The sequence below is a fragment of the Alexandromys fortis genome, unplaced genomic scaffold (assembly GCF_014885135.2).
Source record: "Alexandromys fortis isolate MF-2015 unplaced genomic scaffold, M_Fortis_MF-2015_v1.1 scaffold_10, whole genome shotgun sequence".
Classification (NCBI taxonomy): domain Eukaryota; kingdom Metazoa; phylum Chordata; class Mammalia; order Rodentia; family Cricetidae; genus Alexandromys; species Alexandromys fortis.
In genome coordinates, this window is record NW_026067895.1 from 19,529,412 (window position 1) to 19,547,415 (window position 18,004).

General features: G+C 45.3%; 1 protein-coding gene across 9 annotated transcripts in view; it reads left to right on the plus strand.

The window, feature by feature from the left end:
• Nucleotides 1-18,004, plus strand: part of Pcgf5 (polycomb group ring finger 5) — a 113,604-nt gene that overhangs the window by 59,349 nt on the left and 36,251 nt on the right. The window contains exons 1-5 of one of the 9 annotated variants that reach the window (XM_050157764.1): nt 10,366-10,562; nt 12,494-12,777; nt 16,128-16,179; nt 17,399-17,472; nt 17,575-17,593. In XM_050157764.1, coding sequence (XP_050013721.1) covers nt 12,666-12,777; nt 16,128-16,179; nt 17,399-17,472; nt 17,575-17,593 — 257 coding nt within the window. In that variant the 5' untranslated portion in view covers nt 10,366-10,562; nt 12,494-12,665. Of the gene's footprint in view, nt 1-10,365; nt 10,567-10,616; nt 10,968-12,493; nt 12,778-16,127; nt 16,180-17,398; nt 17,473-17,574; nt 17,594-18,004 lie in introns of those variants that run through there. The other 8 variants (XM_050157735.1, XM_050157726.1, XM_050157773.1 and 5 more) reach the window with 8 other exon arrangements.

Consider the following 18,004-nt stretch of genomic DNA (forward strand, 5'->3'; position numbering starts at 1 on the left):
CTCCACACGTGTACATACCTGCATGCACATGTGAACATACGTGCACTCCACACGTGTACATACCTGCATGCACATGTGAACATACGTGCACTCCACGCGTGTACATACCTGCATGCACATGTGAACATACGTGCACTCCACGCGTGTACATACCTGCATGCACATGTGAACATACGTGCACTCCACGCGTGTACATACCTGCATGCACATGTGAACATACGTGCACAGGCACAATGCAGGGCTTACTGTGTCCCCTCCTCAAGGTAATATTTTCAAATTGCACATGCGTGTAATTTGAAGATCTGGAAGGATCCTTAGTGATTATCCCAAAGCTAAAAGAATTTTATAAATCCAGGGTTTGGAAATGACTTGCTGGGGAACTTACACTTGGTTGGTAATTTTACCTTTTTTGTTTTTGTTTATTTTTTTCCTTTTATTGAAAATAGATGTTTTTCTCACATAATATCCTGATTACAGTTTTCCCTCCCTCTGTTCCTCCCAGTTCCTCCCCGCCCTCCCTCCCCTCCAGATCCACTCCCCTCCGTCTCTCATTAGAAAACAAACAGGCTTCTAAGGGATAATAGTAAAATACAAGATAACATGAAAACTAGCACGTCAGAGTTGGACAAGACAAACAGAAAGAAAAGAGTCCAAGAAAAGACATGAGAATCAGAGACCCGCTCATTCGCACACCAAGGAATCCCATAGAAACGCTAAACTGGAAGCAGAGGACCTGGTGTAGGCTGCCTCACTCAGTGAGCTCAAGCGAGCTTCTATCATGGTGGTTTGTTTATAGGGCCTTGTTTGCTTGCTGTCCTCCATTCCCTTTGACTGACATTCTTTCTGTCTTCTGTTCCTCAGAGTTCCCTGAGCCCTGAGGGAAGGGATTGGCTAGAGACATTCCGTTTGGGGCTGAGTGTTCCAAGGTGATTTACTCTCTGCGTGGTCTGACTTTGGGTCTCTGTATTTGTTCCCATCTGCTGCAGGAGGCAGCTTCTCTGATGATGGTTGAGCAAGGCCATGATCTATGAGTATAGCAGAATGTCATTAGGAGTCATTTTATTGCTATGGTTATTTTTGTTGTTGTTTTATACCAGTAATATTTGGTTTTAGTCTAGGTCCCTGGGCTACCTAATCTCTGGTTCTTGGTCAAACTTGTCAGGTATGGGTTTCATCTCTTGGAGTGGGCCTTAAATCAGATATTGGTTGGGTTACTCCTACAAGCTTTATGTCACCATTACCCTAAGCATATCTTGCAGGCAGAACACAATTGTGTAGAGCAAAGGACCCGTGGCTGGCTTAGAGCTTACATCTGTCTGTCTGTCTGTCCGTCCGTCCGTCCATCCATCCGTCCGTTCATCCTGTACCAAAGACACTATCACAAAGGGATGAAGGCTCTAGGTAGGCACCTACTCAACTTCTCCATGGTCAGTGAGTTGTCTATGTGTTGTTCAGCAATGGGACCTTGTGGAACTTTGTAGAGAGCAACCTATCATTCTGACCTGGGTTGTTTGGCGATTCCTGTGGGACTGCTTTGGCCAGCAACTCTTAAATGGTGTAACCAGTCACAATAATGGAAGCTTTGTTTGCTGGCAAGAGACGGCCAGTTGGGGCTCTGTCTCCCCCACTGTTTGGTGATGTCCTTTGATCACTTTCGCATATGTATATATTTTAGGAGGCTTCTACCGTGTTAGCTTTCCATACTACCCTTCAAATGGCCCTTAATTTTAGCTAGCCCCCATCACCCTCTCCCCTCCACTCCCCACTGGATCCTCCCATTCCAGCCCCCTGATCCATCCATGACTATTCCGTTTCCCTTTCTTAATGAGGCCTATCTGTCACCCCTAGACTCTTACTCTGTACCTAACCTGTGATTCTGTGGATTGTAGCTTGATTATCATTGATTTAATAGTCAGTGTCCACATGTTAAGTGAGTACACACCATATTTGTCTTTCCTGGTCTGGATTACCTCAGGATGATTTTTTTTCTAGTTCCATTCATTTATGTATAAGTTTCATGTTGTCATTTTTAATGACATTTTTAATGAGCAATAGTCCATTGTGCAACTGTATCACATTTTAGTTATCTATTCTTCTGTTGAGGGAATCTAGGTTGTTTCCAATTTCTGGCTGTTATGAATAAAGCAGCAATGAACGTGGTTGAGCCCGTGTCTCTGTTGTAGGATAAAGCATCCTTGGGGTGTATGCCCAAGAGTAGTGAGCTGGATCCTGAGGTAGAGTCTCATCTTTCTAAGGAACTACCATACTGATCTCCATAGTGCCTGTACAAGTCTGCATTCCCACCACCCATGGAGGAGTGTTCGCTTGTTCTACATCCTTGTCAACATGAGCTGTTGCTTGTGTTTTTGATATTAGCCATTCTGACAGGTGTGAGATGGATATGATTTGCATTTCCTGGTGGCTAAGAAAATGTTGAGCATCTCTTTAAGTGTTTCTCGGCCATCTGAGTTTCCTTTATTGAGTATAAATTTTCAAGAGAATGTAACATCAGACATAGGAAGAATAATACTATGTAGGTCAAAAAGTTTACTTAATATCTGGAGAAGGGAAGAGAAAGGAGTGCTCTGCAGGCCTCTTGAGCGCTGGAATCAGAGTTGGAGAGAAAGGAGGACGGCTCCTGGGAGGCATTGAAACCTTCTGCCCTGGTGGCTCAGCTCAGTACTTGCCCTAGCTCGGCATCTCCTAGCCCTGTGTAGTACAGGTGACACACGGCCAGTCTTCCCCTTCATGTTTCCCCTTTTCTTTGCTCCTTGCTGACCATTCTTTTCCTGTTTGCATAAACATTTTCCAGAGAAGAATATAATTGATACAGCTAGGTTTTCTAAATATATCATGTTTCAGCCAGTTCTGCCTCCCTAAGACATTTCCAGGCAGGGAAATAGAGTTTTGAATATGTATGAAAGTACACACGCATGCACGTGCGTGCACACACAGACGCACACACCCATTTCTCAGTTTCACCTTGTGACTTCTTTTACTCATTTGCCTCATAAATAGTGATCTTAGCTTTCCTGGAGTGTGGAAAGCAGATCCATTTTGCAAACATTTAATAAGACTCTGTTGTGTTTTAAGAACTGGCAGTAGTAGCAGATGCTATGCCCTTGTTCACTGTATGCCTGTGGAGCCAGTTTGTATTCCCATACGCTGCCTTATTTAAGGTAACTGGGGCTTCCCTCCTGGCTTTTTGTCGAGAAGACGCTACAGATTTTGTAACCAGGAAGACTTTCTCTAGTTGGCTAAGGCAGTTCTCCCCAGCAGAGGTCACATCCCAGAGGTCACATCCCAGAGGTCACATCCCAGGCAGTTCTCCCCAGCAGAGGTCACATCCCAGGGAGATGCTCTTTATCTCCTCCTGAACTATGCGGGGGAAGTTTCCTGACTTCAGAGGGTCATGATTTTGAAATTCAAGAGTCACAAGTTTTCATCCGATATTTTAGCTCATGTCTCCCTGCTTTCAATCAGACCCCATCCCTGGCTTTCCACAAACCTAGGGAGAGAGAGAGATCTGTACTGAGTCAATTATTAACTTCTTGAATACCTGAAAACAACAGATAAACTAATTTTACCTCTTGTTTTTGAAGAGTCATTTTTTCCCTGCCCTCCTCCCCGCTGTCTGAGCTTCAAGGTCCAAGACGGACTTATGAACGAGAGAGAAGAGCTTCCCCTCTTGGCGCCTTGCCCTCTCCTTTCCTGCTGTCCACCTCTCCCTCCCGCTGGCTGCTTTGCATCACCTGCCCGTCAGCTGCTCACTGTGGACCCTTCCCCGAAGCCCCGCCTCCTCCTTGGGCCTTTCTTCCTTTGGACTTAGGAGTCTGCTAATCCTGGCGGATCTGGAAACACCAGATAGTGCTCAAGTGGGGACTCATTAACTCTGACCCCGGGATGGAGAATCCGTATCTCCCTCTCTCCTGGTGGGGGGGAATTCTATTACTCCCTCATGAGAGGGAGTAAATTCTTAATGTTGACCTAGTTATTAGAACCTTCATGGACACTAATTTCCTAATGAAATGTTTACGATTCCCCATCTTAGTTGTAAGACCTGAGTGTGAGTCAGAGATAGAGGAAGGAGTGTCTCCTAGCCAGCAACATTCTTTCTCCTTCCGTCATGCCCTGGACAAGATGATGAAGTCGCCTCGGTGTTCTGCTGGGGTTATAGCTCATAGGTCAGAGCCCTTACCTAGCAGAATAAGGCCCTGGATTTGATACCAAATGCTTCCCTTCACCGAAGGAAGAAATAATCTCCATTTTTTGTAGAAAGAACACCAAGCTGATGGAACTGACTTACCCTGCCTACCAAAATACAGGTTCTCGAGCCAGCAAGCTGGCTCATCAAGAAAGAGTGCTTGCCACGCAAGCCCGATGGCCTGAGTTCGATCCCAGAGCCTATGGTGAAAGGAGAGAAGCGACTTCTAGAATGTGTCCTTTGACCTCCCCGCTGTGGAGGTCACTTCCTGTTGAGGTGAGTGAAGACTCACCACAGCACAGCTGCTCGCATAGGGCAGTGTGCGTTGCTAAGTAGAAACTTTTAAAATAAAAAGTAAATGAGAACAGAACTGGTCTCTTGCCCACTACTCTGTTCTTTAATTCTAACCCCCAGCTACCGATAGAAATCAGAACTTCTCCTGGAACTCGCCCTTTATGGTATTTGGTTTTCCACGCTGCTGGAGTTTACTGTGTCTCCTCACTTCGAATACTCTGCCTGGAGATTTGGGGGATTGTTCTTAGTGTCTGTCTTCAAATCTCCTGCACATTTATAGCCCCAGGACTTTACCCTCCTGCCGTTTCATGGATGTGATTTGAAATGTCACAGCCCTGATGATTGGAGAAACTCAGTTTCCCTTACAGTTTGAAACTATTTAAATTCTCTTCTTGGTGTGTTTTGCCTGCACGTATACCCGTGCCCCACATATGTGCAGTGCTGTGAGTGCTGGAAGAGGGTATAGGATCCCCTAGACTAAAGTTACAGACAGTCGTGAGCCACTAGTCGGAATCCAAGTTGGGAACTGAACCCAGGTCTCCTGGAAGAGTAGCCAGTGCTCTTCTCAGCTGAACCATCTCTCCAGCCTCTCAGTTCTGTTCTTTAGTCTTTGGGAATTCCCTAAACTTGCTCCATCCAGCCCTTAACACGAGAGTAAAGAAAAATAGGTTCCCCCCCCCACACACACACACACCACCACCACCACCACACACACACACACACACTTTGCAAAGAGAAGAACATGTTGACTGTTCATCTGGGCATAGTACATTCAAGTGCTTTAAAATACTGGGCCAGGGAGCTGGCTGTGTGGCTAACGTAGCTGCCGTGCAAGCATGAGGACCTGAATTGGGGCACCGTCACCCATGTAAAAGCAGGTTTTGTTAGAGCAGGGAGGACAGAGAAGGGTGGATCCCCAGAGCTCACTGACCAGCTAGTGTAGCCAGTTGGCGTGACTCGAGTGCAGTGAGACTCGCTGTCTCAGAAAGATAGGGTGAGGAGGGATTGAGGAGCAAGATGCCAACGTGAACGTACCCTCACATACATACCCAGGTACACACAACAAAAAAGAAAACGTGTTTACTGTTTGGGACTGGTACTCAGTCTTGTCTCTGGCGTTTCTCTGCTTGTTTGTAGTTTCGCCTCCTTTCTGACTTTTCCATTTGTTCCTCAGATCCTAGCCTTTGGGACTGTGCCTCGCTGGCCTTTCTCACAGGCAGGGTGGGCACACGGGATTGATCTCTTGACCCCTACATAAAGCGGCTCCTTTCCCCTGGCATTCTTACCATTTGGTCATGTTCTGTTTAACACCATTAACAAATCTGGTGTATTTCTATGTAACTCGCTCTTGTGGCTAAGTCTTCACTCCCTGGTGTGATTTTAATTAACTGTCCTAGAAGTCGGGGATTATACCTTTATCATACTCTGTTACGATTCGCCCTAGAAGAAATCAAAAATAAAATAAAGTAGAGGCTCCATCCTCAAATGTAACTATTTGGGTTTTGGTTGTTGTTTGTTTTGTTCTGTGTTTAATAAACATTTCTTTGAGTGAGTGCTATTTTCTGTCACCTGCATTGGGGTTGGATAGTCCAGGGCAAATACACTGGGCTCATCTTCTAGTTCAGACTACTAAATAAATTGGACAATTGAAGTCAGAAGGATAGGTGATTTGAAAGAATAAGAATGTGGTACTTGGGGCTGAGACGGTGACATGGCAGGTAAAGCACGCGCCAGGCAGGCATGGGGATCAGAGTTCAGATCCTGTATCTGCATACATCCTGGGTAGTTCTCACCTGTGATGCTGATGCTTAGGAGACAAAGACAGACAGATGTCCATCCATTGTATCAGCAATCTCTAAATTCCTTTAGAAATACGGCTCAATGAATATGGTGGAAAGTGATGAAGGAACATCCCTGATGTCAGCTTTGGGCCTCCACATGCATGCACATACTTCTACACCTGTACCCACACAGGTTAAAAATGTGCACACCACAGACACATGCAAAGAAAATGGGTTGCCATGTAAATGTATGTGTGGTCTGTGTCTGTAGAGAAGGCTCCTCAGAGCTTTGGATATCTCCAGGAGCTATCCTGTGAAATAAGTGGATACCTAAAAAATACAAAAGATTTGTTCAGACTTAACAGGGGCAAAATGGAGCGAAGGGATTAGATTAGAGAGTACCAAATTGTAAGAAAACCATTTAGCTATCCAGAAGTCAAAGAGGTTCATTGAGGCTTGGAACCTGGAAGTCAAGAGGGGCTGGGAGGTGACAGGAATCTGGGGTGGCCTTACCAACAAGTGTTTTGGAGTTCGCTTAATAACTCGGGGCTTTTTTAAAGGTGGGGGCAGGATGTGGGACCCTATTGTTATGAGTCCTGTGGCTCTGATGAGGGCCACAGAGTAGCAGCTCTGTGTCCACTGATTCATAGTCTGGTGGGATGAAGGGAAGATGGGAGTGACCTGGGCAAGCAGGGGTAGGGATTCGAGAAACAGGGGGCAGAGAGTCCTTGGCAGTCATGGAAACTGGCGTGTTGAGAAAAGGAGACATGGTCAAGGGTGGTGAAGGACTATGCCTTCGTTCAGCACCACCCCCCCAGCTCTCCATCACCAATTTTAGACAGTCATTGGTTTTGAGCTATAATATTTATGGTCTTGGGTCCAATAGAATGCTTCCATTAAATTTTAATATTTTCCACATTCTTTATAGAAAGGCATTTAGATTACAGAAGGTGGCTTATATATTAAAGATCCCTGTTAAAAAGCCTATATTGAGGTACATAAAATAATTTTCAAAATGAAAAGGCTTTTTGTTTTTATCTAAGTTACTCTATTTACCAATAAAGACTCGGGAGTCAGATATTGGGGTGAAAAACCTGCTAACTGAGAAGCAACCAGCTGACCCTTCCTTTTTGGCTGGAGACCCAGCAAGAAAGCTTCTCACCATCTACCTCAAACCAAAAGGGCCTTTGAACCTCATGTCCCTCCCTACTCCTTCCCTGTGTGTCTCTCTATTCATATCCCTGCTCCTCCATAGTCTCTGTGGCTAATTCCTGTCAACTAGTCGTTGGCTCGTCCCCTAATTCAAGGTTAATTTTATTAACACAGTGTTGGGGGTTCACAGTGCCATCAAATATCCCGCAACAGGCCATCAATTAATTCATTTAATTCTCGGGAATATATCACCCTAGTTTTCAAAAAAGTTATACCACTCTAATCAGCTGATATTGACTTACTAATTAATTAGTGGTGAAAATAGCTGCCGTTACTTGCTTTCCCCTCCCACATTTTGGAGTTGTTCCTAAGTTATTATTCTGCTTACTATATATCCCATAACTTCTGTACTTGGGAATTTCTAAAGGGTGTAAATAAAACTGAACTGACATTTTTGTTTTGGACTTGGCGCACCCCAAATCAACTGTGATTGTGGATTTGCGCTTTCTCTGGCGCTGGTCTTGTGTTTGTAAAACGAAGTCAGAAGTTGGAACCATGTGTATGTTCTGATTTGGGGTGAGAGAATCAAGGTGGTTGCTAAGAAGAGAGAAGAAATCACAAACTGGTGGTTTGACTCAGAATGACCTCCATGGACCATTCATTTCGAACCCTTAGAACCCTTAGTCGTCAAGGAGTGGCGGTGTGTGAGAATGATTAGAAAGATTAAGTGCTGTGGCCTTGCTGCTGGAGGGCAGGAGGAAGTACCTTATTGGGAAGGAAGGCTTCAAAAACACTTACCAGGCCCATTCTCTCTCTTGGCCTATAGGGATCAGGATATAGCTCTTGGCTGTGACTACAGCACCCTACCTGCCTGCCACCACGCTGCTTGCCATGATGGACTCAATCTCTGCGGCGTTAAGCAGACCCCTAGTTAAATGCTTTCCCATGTCGCTGCTGTCTTGATTTCTCTTCACAGCAGCATAACAGTGACTAAGACACTCTCCCCCATCCCATCTCTCAGCCCCACCATCATACTCACTGCGTCCATCTCCAGGGACTGCCCGCGGCATAAGTATGGACCCTCCTTCTCTGCTTGAGTCCATGATCAAGATCATTTCTGAAAATACTGGGTAGATTATTTATTGATCACCAATTGCATTTCCCTTGAGTTTCACAGACTGTTACTTCTGGGAAACAAAAGACATTTAAAATAATTTCAGACCCAAGCTGCAACAGTATCGGGCCATTTTGTATACGCTATAGTGTGCGCAGCAGGGTCTTCCATGTAATATTTTAGTAGAATCTTCCAGTGCATATTTTAAATAGACTGGAAATAGGTTGGCTTTTCCCACTTGGATATGTTCCATCTGAAAGACATGAAGCCTATAGTCACTCGACATGGCTTGTTTTCTTTTGCTTACTTACTGTAATTGCTGTGTCTCGTGCAAGTCATCCTATCCTGGAATCATAGTTTTGCAAAAGTCTTTAAGAAGATTATAAAGAAATCACTTAAAGCTCTCTGTGAAGATGTATTCTTTCGGTGGCAGTATTCAACTGAGTTTGTTTTACTTGCATCCAGTTTATCTAAGTTTAGTCGTTTGTGGATGGTTTCTAAAGTTTCTTGTTCTACTTGGTGCATTTTAAGTTTGAGATGTGTCTCCGGAAGCCTGTGTGCCTGGCTTTGTTGGTTTGGTCCTCTGGCCGTCTCCAGAACTCTGTCTCTAGCCAGAGGTGCTGCCTGTCCGTCTCCAGGGGATAATGCAAATGCTCCGCATTCCCTGTGAATTCTTTAGCCACCTTTGCTCTGGCTTTCACAAAAGAGGTGATGGAATTGCAACTTTTTTCTTTCCTTTCTGGTGTGTGAGATCGAAGGTTGCCTTCGCAGTTTGCCCTTTGGAAAATGCTCCTTTTATGTTTGGTCAGTAAGTGATCCTAGGCTACCTTGGTTTGCCTAGGATCCTAGGAGTCCTGGAGTAAAAGTCGCCTAAGGAGTGAAGGACCGGTTCTAGCTCATGCTTAGCACAGTTGTAGTAGCAGGAATTTGAGTTTGGCAAAAAGCAGTGGAAAAGGACCGCATGAAGAGTACAGGACGCCTTTCAAGGAATCTTTCTTTTCCTTCGGTGAATGGTGTCTTGGAAATCTCAAAGTCTGCTAAGAAAGAGCACTGGGGGTAGGGAGGGGGTTGTTTGTTTTGAACCTTGCAAACAGTCATCAATTTTTAGTACTTACCGTCCTCACGACAAATTTCCAGTCTACCTGTGTTTGACAGTGAGGATGACTGCTGGACCCATCTTATTGTAGCAAGTTCAAATAGTGATTTCTAAATAAGGTTCATAGCAAGGTATGTCATCTCCACCACACCCCCGTGGATCCAGTGGGTTTTTTGATATCTTAAATTATATTTATTTCTATGGATGTGTGCGGGTGCACTTGTGCCCCATCGCCCTTGTGGAGGTCAGTGGACAACTTGCAGGAGTCGTTCTGTCCCTTCTCATCTCCCGCCGTGGAGTACTGGGGACTGAACTCAAGTGTTCAGGCGTGGCAGCAAGGGTTTTTACCGGCTGAGCCATCTCGCTGACCCCAAGGAGAAAATTTAGTGGGGTGACGCAGTCTCAACACTGACCGTTGCTTTTGAACCCGCCAGGGGGAAAAAAAAAACACGTACTGGTCATTGTTATAATGGAAACAACCGGGAGATGGGGACGAGGATAAGAAGAACAGAGATAAAATTTGGCCACGACTACGTGTCGTCGCACAGGAGCGACAGGGGTGGGGGGCTGGGCAAGCCGGGTGGCCCAGGCGCCTAGGAGGAGCACCGGCGAGCCGGCGGGGAGGGGCGGGGCCCACGAGGAAGGGCGTGGGGACGGGGCGTGGCCGGCGGGCGGGCGGCTCTGGCGGTTGGAGGTGGGTGGAGCTGCCCTTGGAGGCGGCACCGGCTTGGCCCCGAGGCTCGCCGCGCCCTATCGCGCCAGAGCCGAGTGGCCCCGTGGAGCCCGCGCGCTCCCGCCTGCTGGGGGAGGGCGGACAGGGCGCGGGGACCAGACAGGCCGCGGCGGGCGCTGTTTCTCTTTCGCTTTCCCGGGCTCGGAGGCGGGCGCGCCGGCGGGCTGAGGAGCGGCGGCGGCCGCTGGGTAGGTACGCGCGGGGGTGGCCCGACCGCGCGCCAAGTTTGCGCCGGCGACCGCGGCGTCCCAGACACCTGCCGCGCCGGGCGCTGGAGCCCGGGCTGCTCGGGGGCGGGGCGGGCGTGCGGGGCTCGGCTCTGCGCTCGGGGGCGGCCCGGCCGGCCCGCGGCAACTTGTCCCGTCCCGCGGTCTCGGCGCGAGTGGCCCCGGCGCCCCGGCGGAGCACCTGCTAAGCGACGGGAGGGCTTGAACCTCCGGGATCCGCGCCTCCCGACGCGGAAAAGTTGCCTTGGGCCGCCTGTGCGACACCGCAAGCCCTCGCTTCCTTTCGGCGTCTGGGTGACAGGGCTCTGGGCTTGGGATCCGGAGGGACTGCGTTTCCCACAGGTTTGCTGCGAGCGGAGCGCACCAGTAAGTCATGGGAGTAAGGGCTAGCAGAGAGAAGGAGCGGAGACCCAGGCTAGGATGTTAATGCTTTCCTGAAGGTCACGAAGGGCTAAGGCCAGAATCCTGAGATTGCAATTAATTAAATTATACCTTCTGTCATATCCTTAACACCATTTCCCCGAAGGGATAGACGCTCAGAGTCTCTGTCTAGGACGTTCACAGTGGGTGTGTGCTGGTGGAATGGTTCCTTCTAGACCTTTCCAGTTATTTTATCCTTGCTTATGAGCTAGCAGCCAAGATAGGAGAAAAGTTCCCGTCCGGAAAATGAACTTAGTGAAATCAGCATCTTCATTGGCGTTATTTTCTAAGGGCATCTTTCTTGTAAGGAACTTGCAAAACTTTTAAAATAACCTAAGTAACGTAAAGTTGCAAGAAAAATTAATGTCATATCTTCAGTTTCTCACTATTTACTCTCACTGTAAAAGGCCATTCTAAGTAGCTGGAGCTCTTCTTAGCTTTATTTTACAATTAAAAGTAACAAAATAAACAGCCCCTTGAGACTTAAAGAAAGTGCATTCCCTAGGTTATATATCTATTAAGGGTGACTGGTTTCTATTGACACTTTCTGATAGAGATAAAGAATAAGTGTTGGTAGCCTAGCATGCATACTGCCTGAGTTTGCTCCCTGTCACAGCGAAATCTGGGAGTGGCAAACACCTGTAATGCCAGCGCTCTGAAGTCATTGAGCCAGGAGGATCAGAAGTTCGAGGTCATCCCATCAGAGTTCTAGGCCAGCCTGGGCCCTATGAAAATCAGTCCTGGGGAAAACAAGAATGAATGAATGAATGATAGTTGTAAATCAAAATGAAAGAAAAGTGTAACCAGGGAGAAGTAAGCCTTAGAGATTACGCTGGACAGCGTTCGAGTGGAAGTCTCGGGCTAAGTAGGATGCAGCTGTTGAAAGGAAAGGCGTGTTGGATGGAAGCTACGTGCCTACAGAGCCCGTGATGGAGAGGAGTGATCGTGTCAGTCTACCTGAAGGGTTGAAGGCAAGGGTTCCGTCAGCCAGAAGTGTGGACTTATCTGTTAGTAAGAGGAAGCGCTGTCGTTTTCTGAGAAGCTCTAAATAGCAGAATAGGAGGTGGCCTGGCCGGAAGGCATCTATTTGGAATGGACATCAACTTGATTTGACTGTTCACTAGTTGGCGAGTGCCAAGTAGACAGAGTTTTGGTAGGTGGGTCAGTGATTTCAGTTTGAGTGTTTGTGCCTTGCATTGGAAGAAGCTCCTGGGAGACAGTAAAATGCAGTACTGTTGAGGAGGGCTATTAACTGGACTCAGTAGCTTTTGGTGCCGTGAGTGGAGGTGATAGTTGAGCTTCAGAACTGGGTGAGTTTGTTACTTTCAGTTAACTTATAATAGATTTACAGGTTAATAGTACAATACAGGTTGTGTTCTGCTCTCCAAATTTAGACCCTGCAAACTTACCGACCCTGATACTAAACATAGTCCAAGGAATTTGATGCCTTCTCTCTATGGTTTTGGAAACAGATATGAAAAGGCAGCCCTGCCAGGAGGAGTGATGGTCAGCGACCCTGTGCAGGCTGGGTGTTCATGCTCATGCCTCAGGACGCCTACAAGAATATTGCGCCAGCTACTGGACCAGCTTTGCATCCACTTAGTGCCCGTCTTTGCCTGAACTGCTAACGCCGGCAAACTACGAATGGCTACCCAAAGGAAACACTTGGTGAAAGATTTCAATCCTTACATCACCTGCTACATCTGTAAAGGCTATCTGATCAAGCCCACAACAGTGACAGAGTGCCTCCACACATGTACGTATTTGTGTCATCTGCTCATCAAAATTTATTTCTGTTTGTTCCTTTAAAACTGCTGTGTTTTGTTTCTGTTTGGATTTTAAGTTTTACAAAGCAGTCTCAGAATTATTTTCAAGTTAACTTTCAGAATCTTTGTCACTGGAATGTCATGAGCATGTTTTCCTTTCAGTTGAATCCTAACGGACTATAAAATGTTCTAAAAGGGCTTTAAGTGACTGTGAATTTGCAAAAAGTGAACTAGTTCAGGTCTTTTTAAATGACCCTGAAGGAGTTAGAGCTTGCATATGGTCATACCATTGTCAGCATTTCCTGAGAAGCTAGTAGGAATGCAGCTTGTCCACAGACCCACTTCCTGAGGGGTCCTGTGCACAGCATCTGTCTTTTAGGGAGTTGACTTGTTAATTCTGAAACTTGTCAAGTTTGAGACTGTTGAAGTAGCACCATAGCTGAAGAGTTTCTAAGATTTCATTGTCTCCTGCCTTATCAGAGGGAAGGAGACATTTTTATAATCACTTGTATGAGTCTACACGTCTGTGCTTTCTGCTAGTATGATTTTATTTCAGTGAAACTAATTCCAGTAGACTTGCTTTACTGTTGGTCAGACGTTGTAAACTCCATGCTGTATGCACCTAAATCAATTACAGCTTTTCTGGTATCTTGAAGCGGTTTGCAGAAGGTATAGGGGAGAGAGTATTCGGAGTCTCCACATTTTATGTACGTGAAAAGTACGTTTCACTGACCGTCTCACAGCTACCACTGTGGTGGACCCGAATTCGACCCCAAAGCCTTGTCAGTTTCTCACGTAGCAGCACCGCCTTTTGTCAAAGCTTCCTTTGAGCTCCTCTCCCCTGCTGAGCAGATAGAATTCATACTCCCGGTTTCAAACAGATGAGCCAGATACAATCACCTGGAAAGTAAAATGATATATTTTATGTTCCATATAATTTAATCATAATTTAATTTTAAAAACAGAATTTTATTGAATGCGGCTTGAACATACGGATACCTGTGGGGTCTTGCGATCAGGTCTGGAAAAGCTGTCGTGGTTTTGATGGATATTCCTCTGGGATAGTAATTGGCTCATGCCATTCAATTAGCAGTTAACTCTGAAATGCCTTCTGTGGTTAATTTGCCCTTGCCTTGTATTTAGTTTGAGAAGTTAATAATTAATTGTTATTGAAAACATTTATTGATTATCTAGTGTATGTCAGGTACAGTTCTAAATACAGATGATACAAGAGTGCTCAAAGTAAAATCTCTGATCAAGGAATTTACATCCGAGGAAGGGAAACTTCTAATAATGAGTTGTAAAATATTTGCCGGTGAATGGCATGGAAGGGAACAGATTGTAGATGGGGTAGGGTGATTTTATACCATGTGGTGTCACCTCTCTGTGCCGTTCTAACAGAAACTTTAGGGGACTGAGCTACCTCTAGGAATATGGGAAGAACCTTTTAGACAGAGGGAATAGCAAATAAGTTCAGAGAGTATGTTTGACAGGCTCAAGGAACACCAGATCAGTTAAGGTTCCACATGCACAGGTGCACACAGTGACGCCTATAAGACAGACTTCAAACCAAGATAGTAAGATTTGGGATAGGGTGGTGAAGAGTGGTTGAACTGTGGATGTTTGGGGAGAAGAGCCAGTTAAGGCGTGCACACTGGCGTGGGCGATCAGGTACATTTATTTCCTGTTGTATCTGTATGTACCTGAATATGGCTCACAATCTATTTTGTTTTACCAGTCCTAACATTTGTGCGCTGTTTTTGTATTTGGATCTCTCTAGCAAAAATGGCCAACTATGAGAGATAAGATAAAAGCACAAATCTCCCAATTTCTGTCTTCTACAAATTTTATGTCCCTGAAACAAATTTTGAAAGAAAATCCCAAATTAGTGTCTCTTTTTTGAAGAAAACCAAAAGATTGTAGAAGTATACATAACTAGTTATAAGCAAAAATTATTTTTAAAATCTTTTCCTGATGAACCATGAACTTCTAGTTAGATGCTTGAAATAGCATTTTAACATTTATTTAAACATTGGAGCATACACTGTTAAAATACATTATAAAGAAATATTTTCCATAAAAAGATTTGCTGACATTTTCCTTTTTTGCCATTTTTTATTTAAAATTTTTTATACAGTGTAGTCTGAGTACATGTCCCCCTCCCGAACTTCTCCCCTCACCTGCCTACCCACCCAGCTCCATGCTCTTGCTTTTTCTTTTTAAAAAATAAACCACAAAAATTCCAAGAAACTCACCCATGTATGCACATTTGCATGCGCGCGCGTGCGCGCGCGCGCACACACACACACACACACACACACACACACACACACAAGATAACCTACAAAAATGCAAACTCGGAAACCAAAATATACAAGTAAAAGACCAGTAAGATGAAAAGTGCCCAAACAGAGCAATATGAGATGTTGTAGGAGGCTGCTTGTTTGTTCCTGGCCGCCCAGAACCGAAATACAATCACACAAAAACTATATTATTTAAATCACTGCTTGGCCAATTACTTTAGTGTATTGCTAGCTCTTATATCTTTGGTTAACTCATTTTTATTATTTTATATTTTACCACAAGACTCCAGCTGGCATCTTGCGTCTTTCCTCTCTGGCGGCTACATAGTGTTTCACTGAGTCTGCCTACTCTCTCTATATATACATATATGTGTATCTCTTCCAGTCTGGCTGTATTTTGTTAAGCCATTGGCCAAAAACAGCTCCTTTATTAACCAATAAAAGCAATGCATATACAGAAGGACTTCCCACGCCAATGAGACAGAAAGTCTACAAAAATACCATGGAGTTTATTTTGTGTTGACCATCTGCTGTTACTCCTGAGCATGGGGCCTACTCTGACCTGCGGATAATGTAGCCATTGGGGTCTATTGCAGATAGCTTCTTGGTTAGGGCTGGGAACTTGTGTCCACTTCCCCCTCTCAGTGAGGGCCTCATCTGATGTGAACCTATACAGGTCTCACAGTCTCTGTGAGTTCATATGTGTATCAGTGTCCTGTGCATGTTCTCAGCAATCCCTGAGTTCATATGTGTATCAGTCCTGTTGTGCCTGGGGACAGTTTCCATAGAGTCCTCCGTCATCTCTGGCTTTTCCAGTCTTTTCACATAGATCTCTGAGCTGTGGGGGGAGGGATTGATGAAGACATCCCCTTTAGAATTGAGTGTTCCGAAATTTCTTACCTCATGCACACTGTCCAGTTGTGTGTCTCTGTTGCCATCCACTGCAAGAAGAAGCTTTGTTAGTGATGGCTGATTGAGGTACTGGTCGATTGGTATAGAATGTCATTTGGAGTTATTTTATTGCTGTGTTCCTTTAGCAGAACAAGAGTGTTTGGTTTGCCCTAGGCTCGGCTTCCTGTGTTCAGTGAGGTATGTAAGTGTTGTCTTCAGCCATGGGCCCTTACTGTCAGTTTGTGGAGAGCAGCCAGTCGCCTTGGCAATAGCTTGTTGAAATAGTAGTTGAAAGCTTACAGAGGTAAATAACAAGCCATACAGATCAGTCCGGTATAAACAGTGAGGGCCTGGCACCTTCACTGAGAGTTGAAGTGGTAGAATGTTGATGAGAATACAGTGGTAACAAGAATGTGGACTTTATCATCCACAGGAATCCTGAAGAAAATGGTGGAGTCGGGTATTCAGCCTGGTACCTGAGAGAGATCTGGGACATAGCTTGGGACTTATTAATGACTGTGTCCTGTTTCTGTGCCCTGTATATTTTTATATTGAACCTTTAGAGGAAATAATCCCACTCGCAAAGCATTCCTTATTTATGTTGCTAGCATAAGTAGTGCCATTGAGCAGCATCGCTAGACTTCCATGGGGTCATATTCTGGGTCAGGGTCTTCTGTCAGGGTTGTTCACATATGATAATGTAGGACGATACAGTTGTACAGTGATTTGAAATGGCTGTAAAACTGAGTAAAGCAGCAAAGTGGGAAAGGCAGGAATTGGGAAAGATGAAGGGACACAGTGATACCGTGTAGTTTTAGGTGTTGACTTAACTTCCTATGAAGAGTGTCTGCACAAGACTACAGTGGAATGAGAAGTTAGTAATAGTAAAAATAAGTGAGCACTTTTCCTTGCTGTCAGTCAAGTGAAAAATACCTGCGTGAAGTAGGCTGGTGAGCAAAGCCAGACGTGGGGTCTGCACCCCCCCCACCCCCCGGGCTAGCCAATCAAGTTGGAGAAGAGTGAGGGAGTTTAAAAAACAAAAAAATGAAACAAATAAAAAAATGGTGTGGAATAAGCACAGTGAAGATAATGGACATGATAGAAACACAAGTGTGGCCAAGATATTAGAGCAGAGTGGACTTAGAGAATTCTGACATCCCTGAGGCCTTCGGCCTTTCCAGGGAGGGCCAGATGCCCTTGGGCCTGCTGCAGCAGGGGACCAGAGGGTTCTTCTCTGTGGTGCTTTGACTGGGCAAATACCTCAGCCTCCTCTCAACTTACTATCCACCTATATTTTACCTCCCTCCTTTCTCATATCCCCGCCCCCCCCCCTTGGCGGTGGGGGTAGGGGTTTTTGTTTTGTTTGGTGTTTGATTTTTTTAAAGGAGGTTTCTTTGTGGAACCTTGGCTGTCCTAGCACTAGCTCCGGAGACAAGACTGACCTTAAACAGAGATCTACCTGCATTTGCCTCCTGAGTACTGGAATAAAAGGTGCGTGCCGCCATACTAGCCTTCATTCTCAGTTTTTTAAAAATACACGTTTTTAATTGAAATAGAACTACATCATTTCCTCCTTCCCTTTTCTCCCTCCAGGTACTGCAGTTGCTGCCAGGTACCCTTCCTTTAACCCCTTCCCTGTCCCCTCTACTCTCCAGTTGATAGCACCTCTTTTCTTTGATTATTGCTACATATATACATATACACACAACAAGTAAATGCAGCCTGCTGAGTCTGTTTTTGTTGTTTGCGTGTCTATGGTTTGAGGGATGACCACTCTGTATTGGACAACCTATAAGAGGGCTCATCTCTAGGAGAGGCTGATTCTGCCAACAGTCATTAATTGCTGTAGTTCTTTGTCTAGTACTGGGAACACATTGAAATTTTCCCCATTCCACTTTGATACGTACATTGATATTGTCATTTTTTCCGTCTTCTTTCTGTAGCCATTTCTAGAGAGATTGCTTCACAGCAGAATTCCTGTATTCTGGCTCTTACAGTCTTTCCAACCCTTCTGTAATGTTCC